At 46.1% G+C, this 26,449-nt stretch overlaps 1 protein-coding gene across 1 annotated transcript; it reads right to left on the bottom strand.

The window, feature by feature from the left end:
• Positions 1 to 500: 500 nt before the first annotated feature.
• LOC135974841 (killer cell lectin-like receptor subfamily F member 1) lies at positions 501 to 24,239 on the bottom strand. Its single transcript, XM_065563872.1, has 4 exons — positions 24,128 to 24,239; positions 5,296 to 5,450; positions 4,474 to 4,685; positions 501 to 1,152 (listed from the first exon to the last, which is right to left on the bottom strand). The coding sequence occupies exons 1-4, from the start codon at positions 24,237 to 24,239 to the stop codon at positions 1,029 to 1,031; spliced, it is 603 nt and encodes a 200-aa protein (XP_065419944.1). The 3' UTR covers positions 501 to 1,028.
• Between the last annotated feature and the right edge of the window lie 2,210 nt (positions 24,240 to 26,449).

The raw sequence follows: 26,449 nt of genomic DNA, 5'->3' as shown, positions 1-26,449 counted from the left end.
GGGGGCTGGAAGGTTGGAGAAGAGTTAGGAGGTTCCAGGGGGCAGTCAAGGGACAGGGAGCAGGGGGGGGTTGGATGGGGCGGAGGTTTGGGGGGGCAGTCAGGGGCAGGGAGAGGGGGTAGATGGGTCGGGTTCGGGGGGGCACTCAGGGGACAGGCAGCAGTTGGATAGGCATGGGAGTCCCAGGGGTTCAGTGGACAGGTAGGGGGTGAGGTCCTGGGGGGAAGTTGGGGCGGTCTCAGGAGGGGGCAGTTGAGGACAAGGAGCAGGGAGGCTTAGATAGGGGGTGGGGTCCTGGGGGGCAGTTAGGGGCAGGGGTCCCAGGAGGGGGTGATCAGGGAGCAGGGGGGTTGATGGGTTGGGGTTTCTGTGGGGGGCAGTCGGAGGGAGTGGATGGTGGCAGGGTGGGGCTACCCTCCCTCCCCGTGGAGTGGCCTATTTTTTGAATGTTAAAATATGGTATCCCTGCCCTTCCCAGTGCAGCTCTCCATTCTCTGCAGCATGAGGGCTCAGCTACCTCACTCCCTCCCCCTCTTTCCTGTTGGTAGTGCCCAAGGGAATGCTGGGAAATGTAGTTCTTTCCCTGCTCCAGGGCTGGCTCTATAGGCAGGGAGCTAACCAAGGAACTACAGCTCCCAGGGCCCCTGTTGGTTCTCAGCTCCCAGGCTGGATCCCTGCCGCCCCTGCAAATGGGCTGCCCCAAGCACGTGCTTGCTTTGCTGGTGCCTAGAGCCGCCCCTGGTAGCGAGGTGCCTCTCAGCCCTGGGTACCTCTGGGAAGTGTCACAAAGTAGTAGTTTGTTACTGGTTTAGGGACCTATAAATTACAGCTCAAAACCCCAGCACAGTGAGAAGGACCGAGGGGAGGAACTGTGGCTGTGAGGGGCACCTGAGTCCCAGCGTCTCCGGAGTTCTGCTCTGCCCCTGGCTTAGAGCTCTGCCTAAAGCCACAGTCCCGCCCCGTGAGACTAAATACAGTATGCTGCTAAGTGTTACAGAGACACAAATGTGGAGTCTCAGCTCCAGTGTTTATATCACAGCAGCTTCTTTCTGGCAGATCCATTTTTGCTCAGCACGACACGACTCAGAGTAAATCCGGCTGCCTTTTATCCGACCACAGCTCTTCCCATCAGCAGAGCTTGAGACTGGGAAGCTGCAGAATTAAAGAGAGAATTAGCGTCACTGGGGTTCCCTTTAACAAGGAAAGGCCCAGAGCAGATATTTTTCCTCCCCCTCACTGTAATGGGAAGCTCGGCTCTGGTACTGTCCACCATCGCTGTATCTTTCCTACAGAGCGTCAGCGGAGAAGACATCACAGGAGGTGAGATGAGTTAAGGGGTCTCTGGCAAGGAACAAACTTGCCTGGATCTCATGGGGTCGGTGACCTGGAGCAGCCACCTTGAGTTCCTGCATCTCAGCTTTCCTGTAAAAATCAAGTCTCTGGGGCTTGTGGTTGTGAGGAAAACCTGCAAAATGTGAGCCGAGTAACCAACGGCTGCCTGAGTCTGCAGAGAGCCTAAGGGCTTGTCTAGATGAACAGTTAGGGCTGGATTCACAACAGAGCATAAGTACCTAACGGCCACTCTAGGTGCCTGAATCTAGCATCAGGGCCCACTGCTATTCACAATACCTCTGCATAGCTGCCATGCGTCCCCGTGGGCACCTAAATTCCCTTAGTGACGTTGTTTCTGCCTCTGAACCTGCGCACTGCTGCCTCCCTCAAGATATCTAGGTGCCTAAGGGGGAAGACCGGCACTCCTCCACCTCACTCACATGTGGGGTGCACTCAGGGAGCTCAGCTGTGCTTAGATTGGGCCCCGCGCATGAGCTGACACAAACCCGACAGTAAAAAGCAACAGAGAGTCCTGTGGCACCTTTAAGACTAACAGATGTATTGGAGCATAAGCTTTCGTGGGTGAATGCCCACTTCATCGGATGACATGCATCCGATGAAGTGCATCCGATGAAGTGGGCATTCACCCACAAAAGCTTATGCTTCAATACATCTGTTAGTCTTAAAGGTGCCACAGGACTCTCTGTTGCTTTTTACAGATCCAGACTAACACGGCTACCCCTCGGATACTTGAAACCAGTCAGTGTGTGTGTGTGTGTGTGTGGTGGTGGGGGGGGGGGGGGAATGAGGAGGATGCACTTCTCATAATATCTAGCCCAGTGGTTAAAGCACTCACCTGGGATGTGGGTGACTCTGGTTCAATTTCCCCCCTCTATCTGAGTGGAAGAAGGCATTTGCCTCAGTGTCCCCATCTGTACTATGGGGATAAAAGTCCTGCCTCACAGGGGTCTGTGTGATGATAAATACAGTAAAGATTGTGAGTCACTCAGATACTATGGCAATGGGGGCCAGGGGGAGGTGCCTCCCTGGGTCATTGGCCTCTCCCACTGGCTGGCTTACATGGCTCCCCACCTAGTGACCTGGCTTTTGTGGATTCTATTCTGAGGGCCTGTCTCTCCACATACAGCGTATAGAGAACCTGAGTGCCTAATTGAGGCTTTGTGAATATCAGAATTTCTAGGCTCTTAAAAGTTAGGCTCAGCATCCCAACACATAAGTCCCTTTGTGACTCTAACCCTTAGGGCACGGCAGGCTGGGCTGTAAATCCAACTTGCATTCACTAGCCATGTGGGCCGGGTCACCCCACCCTAACAGTTCCCGAGTGAGCTTTGACCTACTCCCATGTCAAAGCAGTGTAGATCGAAGTGCACGGGGGAATTTTTAGTGCACAACAGCAGGGCCATAGGGCAGTCAGTGCACGGCCAGGTCCTGTGAGGTAGGTTTACATCCCAGCCCAATGCCCTGCTTATCTAGACAAGCCCCGAGACAGTCTCTCTAAGAGGGGGAGCTGCTCCATGCACCTCAGTGGGGTGTGAACTCAGATCCCCACTGATCGTAAATTCCACTGTTCTAATGTAAGCAAGGCGAGGGAGGATCAAGGGATAAGAATCTGCCTCATTTCCTAGGAGCAGCAGCTCACTGTGACCCCACAAATGGGTGGTGCCTGAGAGATATATACCTATCTATCTATCTATCTCATAGAACTGGAAGCGACCCTAAAAGGTCATCGAGTCCAGCCCCCTGCCTTCACTAGCAGGACCACGTACTGATTTTGCCCCAGATCCCTAAGTGGCCCCCTTAAGAATTGAACTCACAACCCTGGGTTTAGCAGGCCAATGCTAAAAGCTATCCCTCCCCCTGCCCCACTGCATCTGACACTGGGAGCACAAAGATGAGAGGGAGCAGCAGAGCCCAGAAGTAGGGCTCAAGCAAGACATTGGAGGGCCCTACGCACAACCTCTTATCAGGGTCCCCCTTGCACCGGTACATGCAGTGGCCACGTTCTTTCTGTTGATTACATGTCACAGCCTCCAGCTGCCGGCCCAGAGGAGCTGACGTGTGACAGAGGAAGGATGGTTCAGTGGTTAGGGCGCTGACCTGGGTTCAATTTCATGCTCTGTGACACTCTGGGCAAGTCACTTAGGGCAGGATTCACAAAGATACTTAGGGACCTAACTCCCCTTGAAGTAAATGGGTGTTAGGAACCTAAATACCTTTGTGAATCCCACTGTTAGTCTCTCTGTGCCTCAGTTTCCCCATCTGTAGCATGGGGATAATAGGCCTGTCCTGCCGCACAGGTGCATGAAAGGATTAATAGAGTAGAGGATGTGAGGTGCTCAGATACTATGGCAATGGGGGCCAGGTCCAGGGCCGTCCTTACCCATATGCAAAGTACGTAGCTGTGTAGGGCACCAAGAAATTTGAGGCACCAAATTTCCTGGTACCTTGCGCAGCTGCGTGCTGCTCCAGCCCCTGCCCGGCCTCTTTTCCAGGGCCCCCGCCCCCACTCCACCCCTTCCACAAAGCCCCCACCCTGCTCCGCCCCTGCCCTGCCTCTTCCCGCCCCTGAGGACTGCAGCAGGGCCAGGCCTGCACTCACCAGCAGCGCAGGAAGTGCAGCGACCTGGCCCCAGCTGCCGGTGAATGCTGGGGGCCGGTTCCCTTCTGCCTCCCAAGCCAGCCCTCCCCACCCCCCCGTGGAGGCCTGGGGCCCCACCGTGGGGGGGCTGTGTAGGGCCCCAGAATAGGTAGGGACAGCCCTGGCCAGGTCAGCACCTTAGCCCTTGTCTACACTAGGAGGTGTTTCTGGTGCAGTTATACAGGAAACCCTCTAGTGTGGACAAAGCTATATCTGTATCTGAGTGCTTCTGTTACTATAGCTTATGCCAGTTCCCCAGATCAGCAAAAGCTACACTGCCATAAGCACAGGTACGTTGGTGTAACTGCAGCTACACTAGGGCCTTTGCTGGCACAGCAAAAATACTTTCCCCCAACATAGTTATGTTGGTAAAACGGGTAGGTGTCGGCCAGGCCTTAGACAGACGTACATTTACATCAGCAAGTTATACAATGGGAGAGTTTCCCAAACATCTCAAACAGGAAACGTCAGGCAGCACTCACCGTGCGTGATCTAATGGGGAACCGTCCACCCAAGTCCATTTCCCCCCTGGGGATGTCATGTTAAGTCCAATCCAGACATAGCTTGCACCTTGTGTAACATTCTGTATGAAATCCTGTGAAGTGCAAAGCAGAGGGGTTGGGGTAAATACGCTGTAACAGGCTAGAGCTCCCTTAGTGCTCCCATTGAATGCTTGTTCTTGGCTTTGGTAGCTCTGCCCATAACGCCAGCAGGAGAATCCATCCGCACCTGAGCTAATTCACCCTCTCCCTTGAGCAGGCGGAGTCCTAGTGCAGGGGTGGGAAATGTGGCTCTCTCTGTGCAGACATGCTAACGCCAGTACCAGTCCTTCATGTCACAGCGTGAGCTGGCCCTTCAGGGAGTCCTGGGTTCAGCCTCACCTGTGACTAGGTGCCCCTGGACTGGGAGGTTCAGGTGAGGGAAGTAGGTGACCAGGAGCCAGGCTTGGTGGGGCTACAAGGGCAGCCCGAGGTCAGTCTGGGCAGGACGAGATGTGATGGAGCAGGGGGGTTGTGTGCGTAGCTCTATGCAGAATGGCTCTGCTGAGCTCTCAGACAGGGCTCAGGGGGCAGAGCCTGCAGTAGCCAGCTGGGCAGTCTGGGGTGGGAACACTGTGGGGGTCTTGTTCTGAACGGTATGTTAATCAGCCAGACGACCCAGAAGGGGGGAAAACACCCCAGTGTGGAGTTTGGTTAACTGGGGGAGAAATGGGGGAGGAGGGTAGCACCAGGCTGGATAAACCTGCTGCACTGGGATTGTAACTAGTGACACACGTCTCTCTATGATCCTATATTTTGTGTTACCATCTCCTCCTGGTTCTGGATCACGAGCATGTGAGCACTCTTCCCCGAGCAGTCGTCACGGCTCCCAGTCCAGTCTTTACGCTCTTTAGACAGCCAGTAGCACTTGTCCCCATGCAGCAGCCAGTCCCTGGGGCAGAGTTTGCACCCGGAGCCCTCTGGAGGGGGAGATGGGAACAGAGGTGTCATCCATTCTGAAAATGCAAACTACAGCTGGCTGAAAACTCATGTCCAAGTTCTTTTTTTAATGGAAAATGCCATTTTGACCAAAATGAAAGTTTTTATTTTGGTTGACATTTTTTGGTGCAGGGAGTGGATTCAAAATGGAAATACATCTCTACCCCGATATAACGCTGTCCTCGGGAGCCAAAAATCTTACCGTGTTATAGGTGAAACCACGTTATATCAAACTTGCTTTGATCCGCCCGAGTGCGCAGTCCTGCCCCCCCGGAGCGCTGCTTTACCGCGTTATATCCGAATTTGTGTTATATCGGGTCATGTTATATTGGGGTAGAGGTGCACTGATTGTTGGGGGGGAGGGGTAAAGGTAGTGGGGGGAGAAGGATTTCATTCCGTTTTGGAGGGGAAATAAACACACTCTTAACATTTCCCCCTATTGACAAAGAGGGGGAGAACTGTCACTTTTCGACGTCCTTCAAAGCACATCAAACTTTAATTTCTTTTCATATTTTCCATAAAATAGGTGTACAATGTACCAGCTCTAGTTCTAGATATTGTAGGGTTGCTGACGAGTATGAATCCTGCCAAATAAATCCAGTCATTTCCAGTCCATGTCATAGGGTGTTGTTTTAGCACGGTGCTTCTGCCAGGTTCATTTACAGCATCTACAACAAAGGGAATTTGGGGATGGTTGAGAAAATAAAAAGTCCATGTCCTTTTTTATCTGCCCTTTTGCACATGGGAGGTATTGTGGCTGGTGTCTGCCAGATGGTTTTTGCTGGGTCTAGCAGGGCCTCATTGACAGGGAATACAATACGAGCTGATGCCAAAGTATGTAGGATGTCAAGCAGCTTGTGTTGTGGCCCCTTCATTTCTTCCAGGGGAATCTGTAGCAAATCTGTTACTCTCTTAGTAAGCTCTTGAAATTGTTTGAGGTCGTTTGCCATGGTTGGCAGGGGAGGCATAACCGCTTCGTCAGGAGAGGATGAAGAGATGTTCATTGTTGGAGTAATCTTGTCCAGCCTTGCTTCCTGTTCCTCAATAGTCTCCTCTTAAGAATCAGGGGGTCTAGAGAGGGAAGCTGAGGGAGATCATCTTCCTCTATCCCCATGTGTAATGCTCGAGGTCCTGGAGAACTGATGTCTGCAGGCTGCCCCTGGCAGGAGCGGCTCTATGTATTTTGCCACCCCAAGCATGGTGGTCAGGCAGCCTTTGGCGGCACGTCTGCAGGAGGTCCGCTGGTATCGCGGATTTGGCGGCATGCCTGTGGGAGGTCCGCCGGTCCCGCGGCTTTGGTGTACCCGCCGCCGAATTGCCGCTGAATCCGCGATACCGGTGGACCTCCCGAAGGCATGCCGCTGAAGGCAGCCTGACTCTGCTGCCCTCCCGGCGACCAGCAGGGCACCCCCTGCGGCTTGCTGCCCCAGGCACGCGCTTAGGGTGCTGGTGCCTGGAGCCGCCCCTGGGTCCCAGTTCAGCCACTAGGTGGCACAAAGGGCATGGGGTGGGGACACCCAAGGTTGTTCATACCAACTGGATCTCTTATGGTGGTAAGGTGGCTCTGAGACTGTGTCTGGGTGACTGGTCCCTTGATATTGTACGGGGGAGCCTTCCACTGAGACTGACTATACATCCTCCTCCACTTCCTCATCACTCGATAGAGGTGGAGCAGTCAAGGATGGTGATTGTGTCAGTACCACAGGAAACTCAGGGGACCGAGATATAGTTGGTACTGTAATTGTGTCAGTATTGAGTAGTGGTGATTCCAGTGTCTCTGAGACTAGCAAGTCTTTGGAGAAATGGGATTCTTGTGGTACCGTGGTAGCAGTTAGTACCATTAAGACAGGGGGAGTCAACGGTACCGGCAGACATTGTCCTGATCTTTTGTGGGGCTGAAGTACTCAGTACCAAGGCTCTCATTGACTCCAGTGCTGCTGTTTTAGTGGAGCTAGTGGACTCTTTACCGCTCCTTTCCCCTGACAGTACCGATTTTCCTGAGCCTGTGTCCTTAGGGTCTTTAGGCTCACTGGTGCTACCGGTACCTGAGGGGCCTATATCCTCATGGGTATCCAGTCTCAGGCTGGTCGGTACCGAGGTGCTTGACCTTGTCGAGGATCTCCTTTTCCTGGTTGATTCTTTAATCTGGACACTTGCAGCCTGATTTTTTGAGAAGAATCACCAGATTTCCTCTTTGAAGTCACTGGAGAAGTGCTGAGCTGAGGTCATTGATGCAATTGGGGACCGCTGTACCGGGGGAAGGGGGTCCTGAGTCTGGGGTCAAAGGCTGGTCTAAGTGAACTTTCCATCATGAAAAGTCTGAGCTTCAATTTATGTTTTTTTCTTGCCCTTGATTTATTTTCAGGCAGAAAGTGCACTTCTGCGGTACATGGGACACTCCGAGACACCAAATGCAGCATGAATGGCTGTCGCTGACTGGGATCACTTCTCTGCAGGAGACACAGGGTTTAAACCCAGGGAGCCGGGCATACCCTTTTTGGGTTTCACATCCCAAAAGGGAAGAGGTGAAGAAGAGCTAACTAAGGACAGGAGACAGTGTTTTCAAAAACAAAATAAAGAAAATGAAGATTATTTTTTAATGAAATAGAAAAGAAAGAGGGAGAGTATTAACCTAACTGATGGAAACTCTCTGAACTATACTAGAGGGGCGAAATAAATTGCAAATCGGACTCTGCCAAGGCTCTGTCCTGCCCCAAAGTCTGTTGAGAAGTGTCTGTGGACGGTTTGCCTGTACAGTGCTAGATAGCTTTGAGGCAGAGCATGAGACAGGGAGAGTGCATGTGCGGGCTGAACAGATACTGTACCTAAAATCTCCAATCTGAGGCGCAGGGATTTGGATATACCTACAGCGGAGGACCCTAGGAACACTGCTTGAAGAAGAAAGGCTAATTTAGAGCCCATAATTGCATATGTATAGTTGGGATTGTTTTTTCCAATGTGCATTATTTTGCACTTATTAATACTGAATTTCATCTGCCATTTTGTTGCCAAGTCACCCACTTGTGAGAAATCCCTCGGTAACTCCTCACAGTCATCTTGGGACTTAACTATCTTGAATAATTTGGTATCATACGCTCAACAGCACTGGTCCCAGTACAGATCCTTGGGGGACCCCATAATTTACCTCTCCATTGTGAAAGCTGACCATTTATTCCTATCTTTTAAGAACATAAGAACGGCCAGACTGGGTCAGACCAAAGGTCCATCTAGCCCAGTATCTTGTCTTCTGACAGGGGCCAGTGCCAGGTGCCCCAGAGGGAATGAACAGAACAGGGAATCATCAGGTGATCCATCCCCTGTCACTCATTCCCAGTTTCTGGCAAACAGAGGCTAAGGACACCATCCCTGCCCACCCTTTTGAACCCTGTTATAGTCTTGGCCTTCACAACATCCTCTAGCAAGGAGTTCCAAAGGTTGACTGTGTGTTGTGTGAAGAAATACTTCCTTTTGTTTGTTTTAAACCTGCTACCTATTTATTTTATTTGGTGACCCCTAGTTCTTGTGTTATGAGAAGTAGTAAACAAGACTTTCTTAGCTACTTTCTCTACACCAGTCATGGTTTTATAGACCTCAATCATATATCTCCTTAGCCATCTCTTTTCCAAGCTGAAAAGTTAGTCTTATTAATCTCTCCTCATATGGCAGTTGTTCCATACCGCTAATCATTTTTGTTGCCGTTTTCCAATTCCAATATATCTTTTTTGAGATGGGGTGACCACATCTGCACGTAGTATTCAAGATGTGGGCGTACCATGGATTTATATAGAGGCAATATGATATTTTCTGTCCTATTATCTATCCGTTTCTTAATTATTCCCAACATTCTGCTCGCTTGTTTGACTGCCACTGCACATTGAGTGGATGTTTTCAGAGAACTATCCACAATGACTCCAGGATCTCTTTCTTGAGTGGTAACAGCTAATTTAGACCTCATCATTTTATATGTATAGTTAGGATTATGTTTTGCAATGGGCATTACTTTGCATTTATCAACATTAAATTTCATCTGCCATTTGGTTGCTCAGTCACCCAGTTTTCAGAGATCCTTTTATAGGTCTTCACAGTCTGCCGGGGACTTAACTAGCTTTAGTAATTTTGTATCATCTGCAAATTTTGCCACCTCACTGATTACCCCTTTTTCCAGATCAATTATGAATATGTTGAATAGGACTGGGCCCAGTACAGACCCCTAGGGGACACCACTATTTACCTCTCTCCACTCTGAAAACTGACCATTTATACCTACCCTTTGTTTCCTATCTTTTAACCAGTTATCAATCCATGAGAGGACCTTCCCTCTTATCCCGTGGCAGCTTACTTTGCTTAAGAGCCTTTGGTGAGGGACCTTGTCAAAGGCTTTCTGAAAATCTAAGTACACTGTATCCACTGGATCCCCCTTGTCCACATGCTTATTGACCTCCTCAGAGAATTCTAGTAGATTGGTGAGGCATGATTTCCCTTTACTAAAACCATGCTGACTCTTCCCCAACAAATTATGTTCATCTATATGTCTGGCAATATTATTCTTTATTATAGTTTCAACCAGTTTGCCCGGTACTGAAGTCAGGCTTACAGGCCTGTAATTGCCGGGATCACCTCTGGAGCTCTTTTTAAAAATTGGCGTCACATTAGCTATCCTCCAGTGATCTGGTACAGAAGCTGGTTGAAATGATAGGTTACAGACTACAGTTAGTAATCATAACCAGTTACTGTCTTTTAACCAGTTACTGACCCATAAGAGAACCTTCACTCTTATCCCAGGACTGCTCAGTTACCTTAAGAGCTTTTGGTGCGGGACCTTGTCAAACACTTTCTGAAAATCCAAGAACACTATACCCACTGGATACCCCTCATCCACTTGCTTGTTGACCCCCTCAAAGAATTTCCTTGATAAAAGCCGTTTTTGACTCTTCCCCAACAAATCGTGTTTATCTATATCTCTGATAATTCTGTTCTTGGTAGAAACTATAGTGAATTTGCCCAGTACTCAAGTCAGGCTCACCAGCCTGTAATTGCCAGGATCACCTCTGGAGCCTTTTAAAAAAATTGGCATCACATTAGCTATCTTTCTGTCATCTAGCTCTTCTTGAATACTGGGGTGTCTGAACCTGTTCAAATTCCAGCCTGGGGGATTTCAGTTTGCCTCCCTAAAATGCCCCTTGCAATTCCAATAAGCTATGGGATTCTTCTTCACTCATTTCCCTAACACTTTTTATAGCAGTGTTAAATGCTGCTGAATAGCTGCTGAGTTTCACTCCAGAGGTGGCTGCATTTCAGTAGTGGGGGAAATGACTCCTGTGAGTACTACATAGTACTCACAAAACATTTTGTGATCCAACCTCTACAGAAATTGTATTATTTCATTACCATTAAAACTGTCTGTGTGGTAGAAAAGGGAATTACTCTGACCACTAGATGTCACTGCTGCTCCTCTGCACAAACAGCTGAGAATTATTATTTCTTGTACTTAGATTGTAAATTCTCTGGAGCAGGCACTGTGTTTTTATGGTGGTTTTTTTTTTTACAGCACCTGGCACAATGGGGCCCTGATCCACAACGGGACCTTTTGGTACTGCTGCAATACACATAAGCAATAAGCAATCATTAGTATTACAGTAGGACAGAGAGGCCACAAGCATGGATAGGGCCCCATTGTGCTAGGTGCTGCACATACACCTAGTCAGACAATCTCTGCCCCAAAGAGCTACCATAGATTCATAGATTCTAGGACTGGAAGGGACCTTGAGAGGTCATCGAGTCCAGTCCCCTGCCCGCATGGCAGGACCAAGTACTGTCTAGACCACCCCTGATAGACATTTATCTAACCTACTCTTAAATATCTCCAGAGATGGAGATTCCACAACCTCCCTAGGCAATTTATTCCAGTGTTTAACCACCCTGACAGTTAGGAACTTTTTCCTAATGTCCAACCTAGACCTCCCTTGCTGCAGTTTAAGCCCATTGCTTCCTGTTCTATCCTTAGAGGCTAAGGTGAACAAGTTTTCTCCCTCCTCCTTATGACACCCTTTTAAATACCTGAAAACTGCTATCATGTCCCCTCTCAGTCTTCTCTTTTCCAAACTAAACAAACCCAATTCTTTCAGCCTTCCTTCATAGGTCATGTTCTCAAGACCTTTAATCATTCTTGTTGCTCTTCTCTGGACCCTTTCCAATTTCTCCACATCTTTCTTGAAATGCGGTGCCCAGAACTGGACACAATACTCCAGCTGAGGCCTAACCAGAGCAGAGTAGAGCGGAAGAATGACTTCTCGTGTCTTGCTCACAACACACCTGTTAATACATCCCAGAATCATGTTTGCTTTTTTTGCAACAGCATCACACTGTTGACTCATATTTAGCTTGTGGTCCACTATAACCCCTAGATTCCTTTCTGCCGTACTCCTTCCTAGACAGTCTCTTCCCATTCTGTATGTGTGAAACTGATTGTTCCTTCCTAAGTGGAGCACTTTGCATTTGTCTTTGTTAAACTTCATCCTGTTTAACTCAGACCATTTCTCCAATTTGTCCAGATCATTTTGAATTATGACCCTGTCCTCCAAAGCAGTTGCAATCCCTCCCAGTTTGGTATCATCCGCAAACTTAATAAGCGTACTTTCTATGCCAATATCTAAGTCGTTAATGAAGATATTGAACAGAGCCGGTCCCAAAACAGACCCCTGCGGAACCCCACTTGTTATGCCTTTCCAGCAGGATTGGGAACCATTAATAACAACTCTCTGAGTACGGTTATCCAGCCAGTTATGCACCCACCTTATAGTAGCCCCATCTAAATTGTATTTGCCTAGTTTATCAATAAGAATATCATGCGAGACCATATCAAATGCCTTACTAAAGTCTAGGTATACCACATCCACAGCTTTTCCCTTATCCACAAGACTCATTATCCTATCAAAGAAAGCTATCAGATTGGTTTGACATGATTTGTTCTTTACAAATCCATGCTGGCTGTTCCCTATCACCTTACCACCTTCCAAGTGTTTGCAGATGATTTCCTTAATTACTTGCTCCATTATCTTCCCTGGCACAGAAGTTAAACTAACTGGTCTGTAGTTTCCTGAGTTGTTTTTATTTCCCTTTTTATAGATGGGCACTATATTTTCCCTTTTCCAGTCTTCTGGAATCCAATCCAAACATAGGGTGAGAAACAGGTGGAGATACACAAAGAGAAGAAGGATGACAAGGGGAGTGAAATAACCCTAGTGGTACAGAAAGAGGCAGTCGCAGCACTTATCTTGCACCAGCCAATTGGGACTGATGAAAAGAAAAAAGACAGAGGAGATTGGGGTGTATAGATCACTACCACACCTAAAGCTTTAGAGCATAATAAAAAGTGCAGTGCCCCATCTACTTAAAAATCACCCTGTTGTCTGAACATTGTTTTCCTGTTGTAGTTACGAGGAGAGCTGATTGACAAAAAATTTGCTTTTTTTCAAAATGAAAATCTTCACAGAAAACTTGTTTCATTTGAAATTTTCTAGTTTTTTTTTAAATAACCTTCCTCCTCCCGAACACTTTGACGAAAAAAATGAAAGTTAGCTTCCATGGTTAGCCCCCTTTACACTGTCACTTTGGCAATGTTGTCATCTCGTATATTTTTATCACATGTCTTGTGAACTTTGGTGTTTTCTTTTAAGCCTCAGCTCCTGGAATCATGGGATTATCTGAGAATCTCAGTTTCATTAAAGAAAGTTTCTAGCCTTCATTGCACAAAAAAAGCTTGACAGTAGGACTCAAGTAAAACCTAAATGTTCAGAAACCAGAAGGCAAATATAAAGAACCAAACATGTATAATTTCTCCATAATAAGCCAATCTCATGATGTTTTAGGGTTTGACTCATGGTTTTTGAATGCTTGGGGATCGCAACACTGGAGTTATGTATATAAACGGGCCTCAGTATGAATGAGAATCTGGTCCATTTTATTTCAAGCAGACAGTTTCTTTTTAATACGGTGACTGGGTTTTCAGTCACAGCGAGAGTGCTGCAAACTCTTTAAGGGAGAGTGACTCATGGCTCTGGGACAGTAGAAGCTGGGGTTACCTGCCAAGCTGCCATGGTGGGGTTCACACAGTATTGCTTTCAAGCGAGACCGGAAATCTTCCAGGCAGGAGCTGCATTCAGTGTTACTGATGATTCTGGTATCATTATTCTCTGATGTATTCAGAGCTTCTCTGGTAGGTCCTTCAGAAGAGACATGCAACTGGGAAACTTCAAAAGAGCATCAGTGTCAATGAAAATCACTTCTATTGCAGCCATTTAGGAATTTAAAAAAAATGGTTGTGGAGGATGTAAAATCATCACACAGTGCAGTATCTGTTACAACTAGGGTGAGGACAGAGGAAGAGGGAATCCCATTCACTACACAGTATAGGTGCATTTCTGCTTCCAGGTACATGTAACAATGAACCTGCCTTAGCCGGACCACACAAGTTTCATGCATCCAGCTCTTAACTGCACCTTGTTCCTGTGACACTTTGACCTGGGTGGTGATGTAATGCCTAGGATTTCATTTGCAAATGGATGGGAATCAGGAATGGAATATCGGTGGGATTTGGAATGAGAAGAGAATTCCTGGAGCACCATTAAACCCAAATGGATAAATAGATTGGTGCACTTACCCCAAACTCCCAGTGCTATCACAGCTATTGTCAGGATGATGTTCCCAGCCCATCCGACACCTACAGCGATGCGATGCCACCGGGGACATGGAGGGGAACCTATAAGAGACAATGTTTGGAGAAACACCATCAGCCCCCAGTGCGAGAAATAACAATGGAATTTATTCTTCTCTGGAGCCTGTCCCAACCTCCTTACATGGGAGTTCCACTCCTCTTTAAATACCACTAGGTATAGCTTTACCAATGGCAGCTTCTTTCACCCATTTCTCACAGAAACACTTTCCCACCTTTTCCCGCAATGTCCCTTATGTATGGATGCCCCCCCCAACCCGAAATCATTCTATACAGCCACTGCTCTTTGAAAAAATGTTATATTATTGTTCATTTTGTGGTATAGTTTCTTTGTTGGGGAGCTGTTGTACCAGCAGGGGAGTTTGCTCTCTGCCTTAATTTCTCTAACTAGAGTCACATCTTGGGGCAGAGTTGCTTCCTGGGAATCAGACAGGGTGTTGGGCTGAGATTCCTGAAAGAGGGGTTTGTTTGCATGCCATTTGTGACCACCTCTGTTCCAGGACTGGTGTATACAGTATAAATAAGCAAATTACACTAAGAAAAATACCCAGTCTCTATGTCACTGAATTCTTCTCCAACGTGAAAACAACAGGCCAGGTTCCGATGTCTACTAACACTAAACACAGGGTGACAATACTTGTGCCTGCACTTCACTTTAAGCATGTGAGAAGTCCCATTGACTTCAAAAGGATCCCTTATACGAATAAAGTAATGTGTCTAAGTGTTAGCAGATGAGGCCTTAGTTTGTAAATGATTTGGTTAAGAGACCTAATGTATGTGCAGTGCCTAGCACAATGTGGCTTCAGCCATGACTGGGGCTAAGTTCTAGGTGCTGTCGTAATACAAATAATAATAAATCTGTCAGTCAGAGGCCTTGTCACCTCTGTGACACCCCTGCAAATCAAATCATTTTTGAAAGTTGAAGAAAGAACTAATAATTAGAGGTGGTGGGAGAAGGGAGAGAATTAATAATAACATTTCAAAATGTGTTACCAATTTTTTTTTAAATGTTAAAGTTTTTGCCTAGCTCTATAGTTGGGAGGGGAAACACACACACACACACACACACATACCCCAGATTGAAAAGTTTGCAAATCTTTTGTTGAAAATTTTTTCCCAATTTTATTTTTCAAATTGTGAAATTTCAAAATTCTAAAAATTCTAACCATCTTTACTAACGATACCAGTTATTGTCTAGATAAATTATCAATGCTATTTGACCATATGTCTGCATGGTAAATCTCTTGTGTTGATGCATCAGCCCTGTTAGCATAGATAGGAGTGAGACAGTGGAGAAATAGGCTATACATTACAATCAGTTACTGTACACACATGCTGCTTTATTGCCCATGTGTCAGTGAGGGCAGACGTTACATACAATGGATACAAGCTGGTTAAATTTTCCATTACAACTGTTTTGTGATAGAAAATTGAGTTTGGGACTAAAGTTTTATTTATTTTATTTTATTTTATTTTATTTTATCTTTTGCTAAAAGTGTTTGCTTTCTGCAGAAAATGTGGACTTTTTTGGTCAAAAAACTGAATACTCCCAAATATGATGTTTTTTTATTCTGAAATGCCACCCACTGTGGTGTCTCACAGAACTGTACTTTGGGTGCCTTATTCTCCCATTCTCCTCTACGGGCTGCAGGGCCACCGAGAGGGGACTCCAAAGAGGGCAGTTTGCCCAGCCTCCCATTTAAGGGTGTCCCCAAACCCATGGAACAATATGGTTATTGGATGAAACATGGAAGGGTGGGAAGTCTCAGTTTCAGAAACCTCTGTGTGGCCCTGATGGCCCAGGCTCCCCAGCCAGACTTCATCTTTAATGATGCATCATGGCCATGTGAGTGCTGCTGTGATAATTGGGCTACAAATTTACCCTAATTGTGAGCTCAATTGTGAGAAGTGAGTGAAAGTTCACTACATGTCACAATAACCTGTAATAATAAATGTCGATAGGCAATTGTGCAAGAGGGAGATGGAAAGACTGAACTAATCCAAATAAAAAGGCCGACTGTTACAAATCAAGGCCTGTGTTTACCAAGCATGATCTTAACAAGAGGAGCGTGGGACTGGAAATTAATGAAACAAACTTGGTGTGTCAGAAAGTGGGCTTAATTGATGAATAAAATAATGAGGGGATGGGCTATTCTACTCATCACTCCTTTTCAGGGTAATTAAAAAAACAGACTTTGTGGGGAGAAATAAACAAGAGAAGAAGCTGTCTGCTAACAACCGCTGCGGCAAGCGTTACCATCATGGCTACCACCGCTACCATCTCCTGGGACCCTGAGACCCACTGCTACACCATTGGGCCTTTGTCATCCTGATCTTGAATGATGTCCTGACCAGCCTGGCCCAGACAGAGGAGCCCAGATGACATTGCTACTTCCATCTGCTCTGGCTAAATTCTGAACACCGCCTAGGATGTGAGACTTTGTCTTCCCCCCATTGAATGTTCTTTTTTCCTCTACCTTATTTCTTTCCTTTTCTATCCCTCTCTCCTTTTGCCTTCTGTGTTATAAGAGTCTGGCTTAGCTAGTTAAGACTTGTATATTTTGCAACACCGCCGTAAGACTGTGACGAGAAAAAGGCAACTAGCCATAATGCCCTAAACAGCCCGATTGTGGTACAAGTTTGCCAGGACTCTGAGAAGCTGATAAGATTGTGTACCATTCCTGTGTTTCTGCAGCAGTGAGGTTACACCTGCGGGTTTACACCAAAAACAGAAGTTGCATTTTCTATCTTTGCTGTTCTTTTCTCTCATCTTTTGTTTATTTTGTTTTTTCTTTTAGAGAAACAGGATCAGACTTCAAACAACAACAGCAACAGCTCCAGCCCATCTCAACTAACCTTTTCTCTTTTCCCTAAAAACGACAGGGATTACCATCTTTAATGCCTGTGACAAAGTGGGTTTTTCCTCCTTATTATGTTGTACGTGAGCCTACGTGAGTCTTACTGTTTTTCATGAATACTGAGTGTACCTCAGGTTTCAGAGTAGTAGCCGTGTTAGTCTGTATCAGCAAAACCAACAAGGAGTCCTTGTGGCACCTTAGAGACTAACACATTTATGTGAGCATAAGCTTTTGTGGGCTATGACCCACTTCATCAGATGCATGCAGTGGAAAATACAGTAACAGGTATAAATACACAGCACATGAAAAGATGGGAGTTGCCGTACCAAGTGGGGCGGTCAGTGGTAACGAGCCAATTCAATTAAGGTGGAAGTGGGCTATTCTCAACAGTTGACAAGAAGTGTGTACCTCAGTTTCCCTGTGTATTGCACCAATGCCTAGGTGGTGGGAATAAGGGTGTGTGACTTTCCCTGAGACCCTTGGGGCAGCTGAGGCTGAGTAACCTGAGAACCAGGAGGGGGATGGGAACAGGAAACACTTGGCCCAGCAAGTGAGACAAAGACTGGAGGAGGGGCAACAGGGTTTCCGGGGCCAGGCAGCTGGAAGCGAGTCAGTCTCTGCTGGCTTGGGTGCTGGGGAAGGGCAAGAGCCCTGGCTCTGGGCTCCCCGTCCCCCAAGATGGACTTTACTGAATGTTCCTGCTTTCTGTGCTAACAAGCTCTGTTCTACACTGTGTCCCTGTTGACTAATAAACCTTCTGTTTTACATACTGGCTGAGAGTCACTGCTGACTGCCGAGTTGGGGTGCAAGGCCCTCTGGCTTCCCCGGGGGTCCCGTCCAGACAGACTCACTGCGGGAGGTGCATGGTGAGACCAGGGTGCTGAATGCTCCGAGGTCAGACCCAGGAAGGCCGAAGCTGTGTAGGCTTCTTGCCCTGGCAACAGTGAGGCATGCTACACCAAAGGCCTGACTGGCTTCATTCGGAGCAGTTCCAGAGCACTGGCCCTATGACTCTGTGACAATGCCATCTAAAGTTGCTGAGGGAGGTTGTGAAATCTCCATCTCTGGAGATATTTAAGAGTAGGTTAGATAAATGTCTATCAGGGATGGTCTAGACAGTATTTGGTCCTGCCATGAGGGCAGGGGACTGGACTCGATGACCTCTCGAGGTCCCTTCCAGTCCTAGAATCTATGAATCTATGAAAGACTGTCAGCTACGGGGCTTTTCTTTCTAAAACTCTCCAGCTAAAGGGAACAGAAGTAAGGAATGGTGTTAAAATGAACGCCTTACTTAATACTTTATATCTCAAATCCTTCAATATATTTAATAGAATATTAAAATGAATTTTAATGGTGTATTTGCCCTGGCTGAGGTAATTGTAAGCCAAACCCTGGACCTTGTTTAACACTGTTTAATGTCAGACAGCGACAGGGTCTGTTAACACCTTTGACCCTTTGGGCCCATTTACTCCATCAAAATTAGCACAACATTTCCATAATGCACTGCCTCCCCTTGCCAAGAGAGGAGACCATGATGCATCATGGGAGATGTTTTCCAAGCAGGGAGCCCAGCCCATAGAGGAAAATGGAGACACGAGGCACCCAAATTACAAATCCCATGAGGCACTACGCAGCATTTCAGCATTGAAATATTTCCATTTATGCTTTTATGCCAAAAAGTAAAAATGTTCAGTCCGGACCCGGGGGGAGGACACTTTCCAACAAGCTCTAAACGGATTTGTACAGATGATTCTCAGAGAATTGGTCCTGCAGAACATGTGTCAGTGGTGATAATACATGAAATGGAAATAGCCCAGTTTCAGTTCAATGGGACTATCACATGCCTACGTATTTCCAGGACTGGGGCCTAAGATTTTCCAGTAATTCAGAGGTTCGTCCGTTTTTAGGGCCAGAAGGGACCATGATGATCACCTAATCTGGCCTCCAGCATCACACCGACTAGAGATTTTAATACATTCTACATTGTTTTTCACAAAGCTCTTGTCCTATATGATTGTTCATTTTTGTATTCAGTCTTTAGTGAAATTCACTCAAACACCATACATATGGATTTATTGTGTCTCAAAAAATTACTATGGCTGTAACTTTCAAAGGAGCCTAGCAGAGTTTCAATGGTGGCTGAAACCCCTTAGGCGTCTTTGAAAATCCCAGCCAAAATGCTCCTTTCCCAATAATTATACTGTCAACTGAAGATAGCGAGCCAGAGCCTATTCTCAGTAACCCAGGTGTGCACTAAATACAGAGACATTCCACTAAGGTAACATCCAAATTTACACAGAAGTGACAATGCCGTTACATTAGCTCAGTGTCTTGATTTTGATCGATAATCCTTTGTCATTTTTTGTAAACAGAAACATCTTTAAACCAAACTCACGCTACGCTTTCAAACTACATTTACTAGGGAGAAGGTTAGAAATTAACTTTTTGTTACAAATGAAGCTTATGACACTCTTAAAGCCACTCACAGAGTTTATCATCAGTATAGGAGCGTTACATTTCTTCCTGTTGTAAGCAATGTTAATTCTGAGTCAATTCAAAAATTGCACCCTTCTATTCATAAAAGTGGATCTTTGTGTGTGGATTTTTACAGAGACCTAATTCAGATCACTACTTTGAACTTTAGAGAACTAATTGTTCTCGAATTATGAGTGGACACAAATAGTGGAAATAATTTTTAAAAAGTGAAAAATTGTCTGGTCTAAACGTGTTCAGTACCTAACATTATGAGACCTCTACTCCTAACTAGAACCTTACAGCATCACCACCTGGCAAATTTCATATTAATTAATGCTGAATAATTAGTGGTGGTGGTTGTGTTTTCTGTCTTCATTTTAAAATGACTTGTTGAATTTACTTTAAAATTTCTCAGGAAAATTATCTTGTAGCTTCAGAGTAACATGAATTATTTCTGGCTAAAAGGAGAGGGGGTTTTTAGGAAAAGGAAGTGGGAAGGTCAAAGTCATTCTTATATTGGAATCTGTCTTCCAATTTAACTACTATATGAACTCAATACCGTGACTTCATGATTTTAATAGCAACTTATGAGACAAGTTAATTTTAATTTCAGCGTTAGACCCTGATCCTGCAAAGATTTCAGCAGGGATGTAATGTTAAACCTGTGAGTGACTGCTTCAGTGAGATGACTTATTTGAGTAAAGTTAAACATGTTCATAAGCGTCTGCGGATTCGGGCCTTGAGACAACCCACAGCACAAAGCAATTGGAGGACCAGGCCCTTAGTTGTAAGACAGGAAATACATTTTTGCCAAGGGTCATGGTGGAGTCTTCATCAGTGACAAGTTTAAAAATCAAGATTGGATGTGGTTTTTTTTCTAAAAAATCTGCTCTAGGAATTATGTTATATACGGCCTGTGTTATACGGGATGTCAGACTAGATGATCACAATGGTCCCTTTGGGCCTTGGACTCTGTGAATTAAGGCCCCAGTCCAGCAGTTGGATCCATGTGGGTGGGCCCTTGTGCCCATTGACTTCAGTGGGATTCTGTACAAGTGTGAATGAAGGTCCAACCATAAGGATCAGATCAGATCACAGGACTGGGGCCTAAGTTTCCATTCATTAACATAGCGCCAGTCTTCAACATAACACAATTATATAACTGCAGCTAAATGAACCATTTAAACTCAAATTCAGGTCTTGGATACACTGTTGTAAGTTTGGAGCAACTTCACTGACTTCTATGGAGTCATTCTGGATTTGCACTGATGTAATGAACACGATGTAACTCCTAAAATATTTTTCAAGAATAGATCAGATCCTGTCTGAAAATAGCAACAGAGAGTCCTGTGGCACCTTTAAGACTAACAGATGTATTGGAGCATAAGCTTTCGTGGGTGAATACCCACTTCGTCAGACGCGTGCGCCCACAAAAGCTTATGCTCCAATACATCTGTTAGTCTTAAAGGTGCCACAGGACTCTCTGTTGCTTTTTACAGATCCAAACTAACACGGCTCCCCCTCGGATACTTGTCTGAAAATAATAACTAAAGTGCATGGAAACAATTTCATGAAGGTTCACAACAAGAACTAAATTTAACTAGACAGCCATATATTATGCTAGATCTTAGTATGATGTAAACAGATACCAAAGCAAGATCAGTTGGAAAATATCAACTTTAATAAAATGCTATTAGGCACTTCTGTAAGAAACCGCTTCAGAAGCTGTACAATAGTTTGGTTATGTTCACAGGGTGTAAGCGTACAGCAAGAATTTTTTTAAGTGCAATACATTTGTAGCTATACTTAAAGAAGGAAAAACTTATGAGATAAAGGAAGCCAGAATCATTGGCAATATCCAAGTATAAATGAAGGTAGTAGATGTAAGGTGTTTGTCTATAGCACATCACACTTGATATACAGCTTGATGAAATATCTGGGCTTTTAGAGTGGGATTTTCAGAAACACTTAAGTCTCTTAGGCACTTTTGCAAATTTTATCCTTCATGTAAATCTGTAACTTTACTGTACTAATGGAAAATATACTCTAAAAATAGCTATTTAATATTTAAATTGTTTTCCCCCCAAACAGCCTCCAAAGTATCAAGATTTTTAACTCATTTAATATCATTTTTCAGGGAAAACAAAAATTATTTGTGATACTCACTTTATATCCTTTAAGTTAAATTCTAACACATGGCTCCATGTACTTTCAATATTCCTAAAATACTGATAACTCTTCACTGTCCTCATCTCCTCCATCGTCTTCTCGACAGTGTCCCCTAACTCCTGACTCTCCATGCTCCAGCTGAGCTACAGTGCAATAACTCGCTGTCTCTCCTGCGCTCAGACACAGAACACATCATCTCTGCTCTTGGAAAGCTTTCCTGGTTTGGTGTCCATTTCAGCATCCAGTAGAAAAATCCCCTTCATTATCTCTGTCATTCCCATCTATACAGCCCCCTTTGCCAGGTTCTTCTCCTTTCTTCTTCTCCTCCTCTGGTCCCATTTCTCACATTCCTCAGATACTGGGCTTCCCTCTCCCTACTTATATCACTACAGAGGTTAGTAGACCCTTCCTCCCCACCCCCCACCCCAGTACCTACCATCTGCCACAGTTTTCGTGACCCTCTGCACATCATTGTCTCCCTTCTGAATTTGAGGTTCCACCTCTTCTCTCAGACCTATGTGGATTTTAACCTTTTCTCTAACAAAACAATTAAATTCTATTCTATTCTATGAGCCTCCCACATTCCTTGTGCCCATTCTTCTCAGACTCACCCAATGTATTGCTCCCTGCCCCCTAACTATAACCCACTATACTATGTAGTGTTACCTCAATAATTTGCTGGTATGCCCCAAACACATATGAAATAAGTAGGAACGGCAGTGCTTAATTTGTGCCAGAGCTGAGCCCCGGCACCTCTGGGCTCGGCAGTTCATGGCCCTGGCACCTCCGGGCTCGGCAGTTCAGAGCCCCGGCACCTCCGGGCTTGCTGCATCAGTTATGGATGTAAAAAATTGCTTGAGCCCCGGCAGCTCTGTCATTACAAATTAAGCACCAAGGAAGGGTGTCGTACAAAATACAGCTATATTGTAATACACTTGTATTTGCATGTTTAGACGGTCAGTGGCTATGAAGGTTTCTGTGACACGCTGTACTAACAAATTAAAGTGCACTATATTACCTTAACGGAATTCAGTTGCCAAATGCTGAGTGGTAAAGAATTTCACATTAGCTAAGTCCCACCACACATAAAACACAGAGCTGCTCCTTGGCTCTGGACACTGTTCCTCTAAACTATCTGTGCTGCAAGTCAAACTAAAAATCTCTTAGAAAAATGGAATCCTAACCAAAGACTGACCATATTGCTGCAAAAATAAGAAACTAAATCCACTTACTAAGGTGTTGAGATCGTTTTGGTGGCCTTGAAGAAGAACTGGCTCCAAGAATGTTTAGATCAGCATACACTATTTCTCCAGCCATGGCAAGTACAGAGGAAGGTGTGAGCGTACAGAAGGGGATCTGTGCCTGAGAGCAGTCTCCTGTGTATGTCTGCCCTCTGCTGAGCAGTAACATATTTCTATTCTGTTCTGTGCAAGATCTTATAACGCGCTCATCACCATAATATCTGAGAGACTTCTAGTAGTGCATTAAGCAATGTGACTAACATCTGTCACATGTTTGTTCTCTCAATCACCTCCCCAGAGGCAGAAACAGGCAGTGGAGTGTCTTGGTTTGGTAGCGTGTGGGGTTTTTTGTTTTGCTTTTTCATACAGATATACCTGTTGCTATGTGTTTATATTAGAGATAACGAGGTCAAAGAAATGTGCCCTGCACTTGGAGTGGAAGATGGTGAAGTTTGTGATGATCCTTAGTTCTTGGGGGAGTTCATTCCACAGAAAGTTCTGTCTCCTTCACAGACAAAATTTGCCCTTATTGTTTAGTTCCAGTGAGCCAGAGGTATGGAGTTGTCGACCAGTATATTCATCCCAGAGCTTTAGATGATTATTTAGATACCCTGGGCCCAGGCCATGAAGCACTTTGAAGACAAGGAGAGACCTTGAACTTGATATAAAGTTCTATGGGAAGCCAGTGTAGAGTGCGGAAGACAAGTTTGATGTATTAACACGGCAATGTGGATTCTGTACCAGTTGGAGTTTCCTAAGCGCTGAAGGTTTCATGCGCAGGCATATTACACCTCTACCCCGATATAACGCTGTCCTCGGGAGCCAAAAAATCTTACCGCGTTATGGGTGAAACCGCGTTATATCGAACTTGCTTTGATCCGCCGGAGTGCGCAGCCCCGCCCCCACGGAGCACTGCTTTGCCATGTTATATCCGAATTCGTGTTATATCAGGTCCCGTTATATCGGGGTAGAGGTGTATAAAGCTGTAATCCATCTGAGAGGTAACAAAAGTGTGAACAACTGAGGCCAGGTCTTCATCTGCCAGGGTGGGATGGAGTCCCTAACTAAGCAGAGATGGTAGAAAATGTTACTCCCAGATGCTGCTATGTGAGTGTTCAGTATCAGCAAGGAATCCAAGAGAACTCCAACATTACAGACCGAATTGACCAATTGTTGGGATGTACCTTCATCCAATGGAGACAGCACCATGGCTTTAAGTTCTTCAAAATACTTTCCACTGCCCACCAGCATCACCTCCTTCTTATTCAGGTTTAGCTTCAGCCAGCTGTTCTTCATCCAAGCTGATCTTGTCCAAGCACTGGCCTATCTTGGTGGTAGTGGTGTGGTCGTAGGTGGTGAAGGATAGGTAGAACTGTATATCATCTGCATATTGCTGGCACTTGAGTCCAGATCATCTGACCAGTTCACCTTATGGCTGCATGTATATGTTGAAAAGGACTGCAGAGAGAATTAGTCCTTGTACAATTCCAAGTGAGGGGTCCAGTGGTGGAAGTGCAGTTTCCCATCACTACTCAAAAGGTTGAGACCCTCCAGGAAGGACTCAAACCACTTTAGCAGGTGTTTCAGGCCAGCTTCCTGTCTGGAGGAGAAATCAATAGCAGACAAGTAATTTCCTAGTGCCATTAGTTTATTTACATGCCCTGTTTCCTGAAGAGAGGGGGTCAAACACTGCACGTGACCCCCCCCTTTTGTAGAAGCCCCAGCTAAAGCACTGCTGCCCTGTCACCAGCTCGCTTGTGTTCCTGTCCCTCAGGGACTCTCCTGGAATTTAAATGCTTAACACATAGTCCCCTCTTCCTGACTCAACCCCTGGGCTCTCACCTGGAAAATCCCCTACTCCAAGCTGCTCACCTAGGACCACATGGCCTGGCCATTAATCTTCCTTTCGTGCCACTGCCCTGCCACATGAAGAAACCTCAGAAAAGGTTTGGCTGCCCACCCAGGCAAAGCAGAGTGCTTTTACCCACACAATCCCCTTAATGACGGTCTGGGTGAAGCTACTGCATGGGGTAAAAAAAACGATTACTTACCTGTATAGTAACGGTTGCTCTTCAAAATGTGTCATGTACACATACACATTCCACTGTAGGTATGCGTGTGCTGAATGTACTCGAGTCAGAGACTTTTGCCAGAGACTAGGCAGTGAATGCGCCCTGGCTATCCTCATGCACAGAGCGAAGAGTTTCAGAGTAACAGCCGTGTTAGTCTGTATCCGCAAAAAGAAGAACAGGAGTACTTGTGGCACCTTAGAGACTAACAAATTTATTAGAGCATAAGCTTTCATGGGCTACAGCCCACTTCTTCGGATGCATATAGAATGGAACATATATTGAGGAGATATATATACACACATACAGAGAGCATAAACAGGTGGGAGTTGTCTTACCAACTCTGAGAGGCGAGTATAAACCGGCAGGGCCCCCATCTCCCTCTCTATTCCTTTGCACTGCTCTCTCATACCCAAAGTAGCAGGGAAGGTGGGAGGGTTGGGGAATGTATATAAAGCACAACGCATCTTGAAGAACAGTTACTGTACACTGTACTGTAACCATTTTTTCTCCTTGGAGTGACTGTAGACATTACACTGTAGGTAACTCACCAGCAGTTTCCTTACAGGTGGTGGGACTTTGGATTACTCGAAGAGAGACAGCAGCACCGACTTGCTGAAGTTGGCATCATCTCAGGAAGCTTGAGCGATAACATAGTGTCTGGAAAAGGTACGTACAGATGACCATATTGCTGCTTTGCAAATGGCCATTATCAGTATGTTGCTCAAGAAGGCTGACAAAGTGGAATGAGCTCTAGGGGAATGGACTGTTATCCTCTGAGGAGGAGAAACCTTTGCTAGATTACAGCAGAGCTTGATATGGTCAGAAAACCAATATGATACATTGGGCTGTGTCACAGACTCACAGATCGTGCCCACTCTTGGCCCCGTGCGGTCCGTGGGGGGTGCCCCTGTTAGTGAGACAGCCCTTCTCGGGGGTCCCCTCTCTCTCGGGATCAGGCCCCTCCACCTACTGGAGCCGCACCTCTTGGAGCCTTAGCACACCTGTTTCTCACCGTGGGCCCCCTCAGGGAGTCCACTCGCTCTGGACCCCCCGGGCCTTCATCCCCAAAGGGGTTGATGCCACCCTGTTCTCTAGACTGGAGTGACTCTCAGCCAGCATAAAACAGGAGGGTTTATTGAGGGTTGAACACAGCACAGGAAACTCTCAGGGCCTCAGGCCTGGCCTCCCTCAGTCCAGCACATCCCAGTCTCTCTGCATCCAGGTGGGCTCTGCCTGCTCCCCCTCTCCAGCCCAGAGCCCCCCTGCTTCCCAGCTGGGCATCTGAGATCACTGGCCCCAGGCCCCGCCTCTGTCCATTGTCTTCTCTCCAGGTAAACAGGGTTGTAAACTGGGGCCTCCTCTCCTCGCTTCTGTCCTCTGGCTGGAACCGGCTGGTTAAGTCACTGGGTCCTCACTCTGCAGCCCATTGTCCGC

Source organism: Chrysemys picta, chromosome 12 (genome assembly GCF_011386835.1).
Source record: "Chrysemys picta bellii isolate R12L10 chromosome 12, ASM1138683v2, whole genome shotgun sequence".
NCBI classification, from domain to species: domain Eukaryota; kingdom Metazoa; phylum Chordata; order Testudines; family Emydidae; genus Chrysemys; species Chrysemys picta.
Note: the sequence above shows the minus strand (reverse complement) of the source record. Positions and strands in the feature narration are given on the sequence as shown.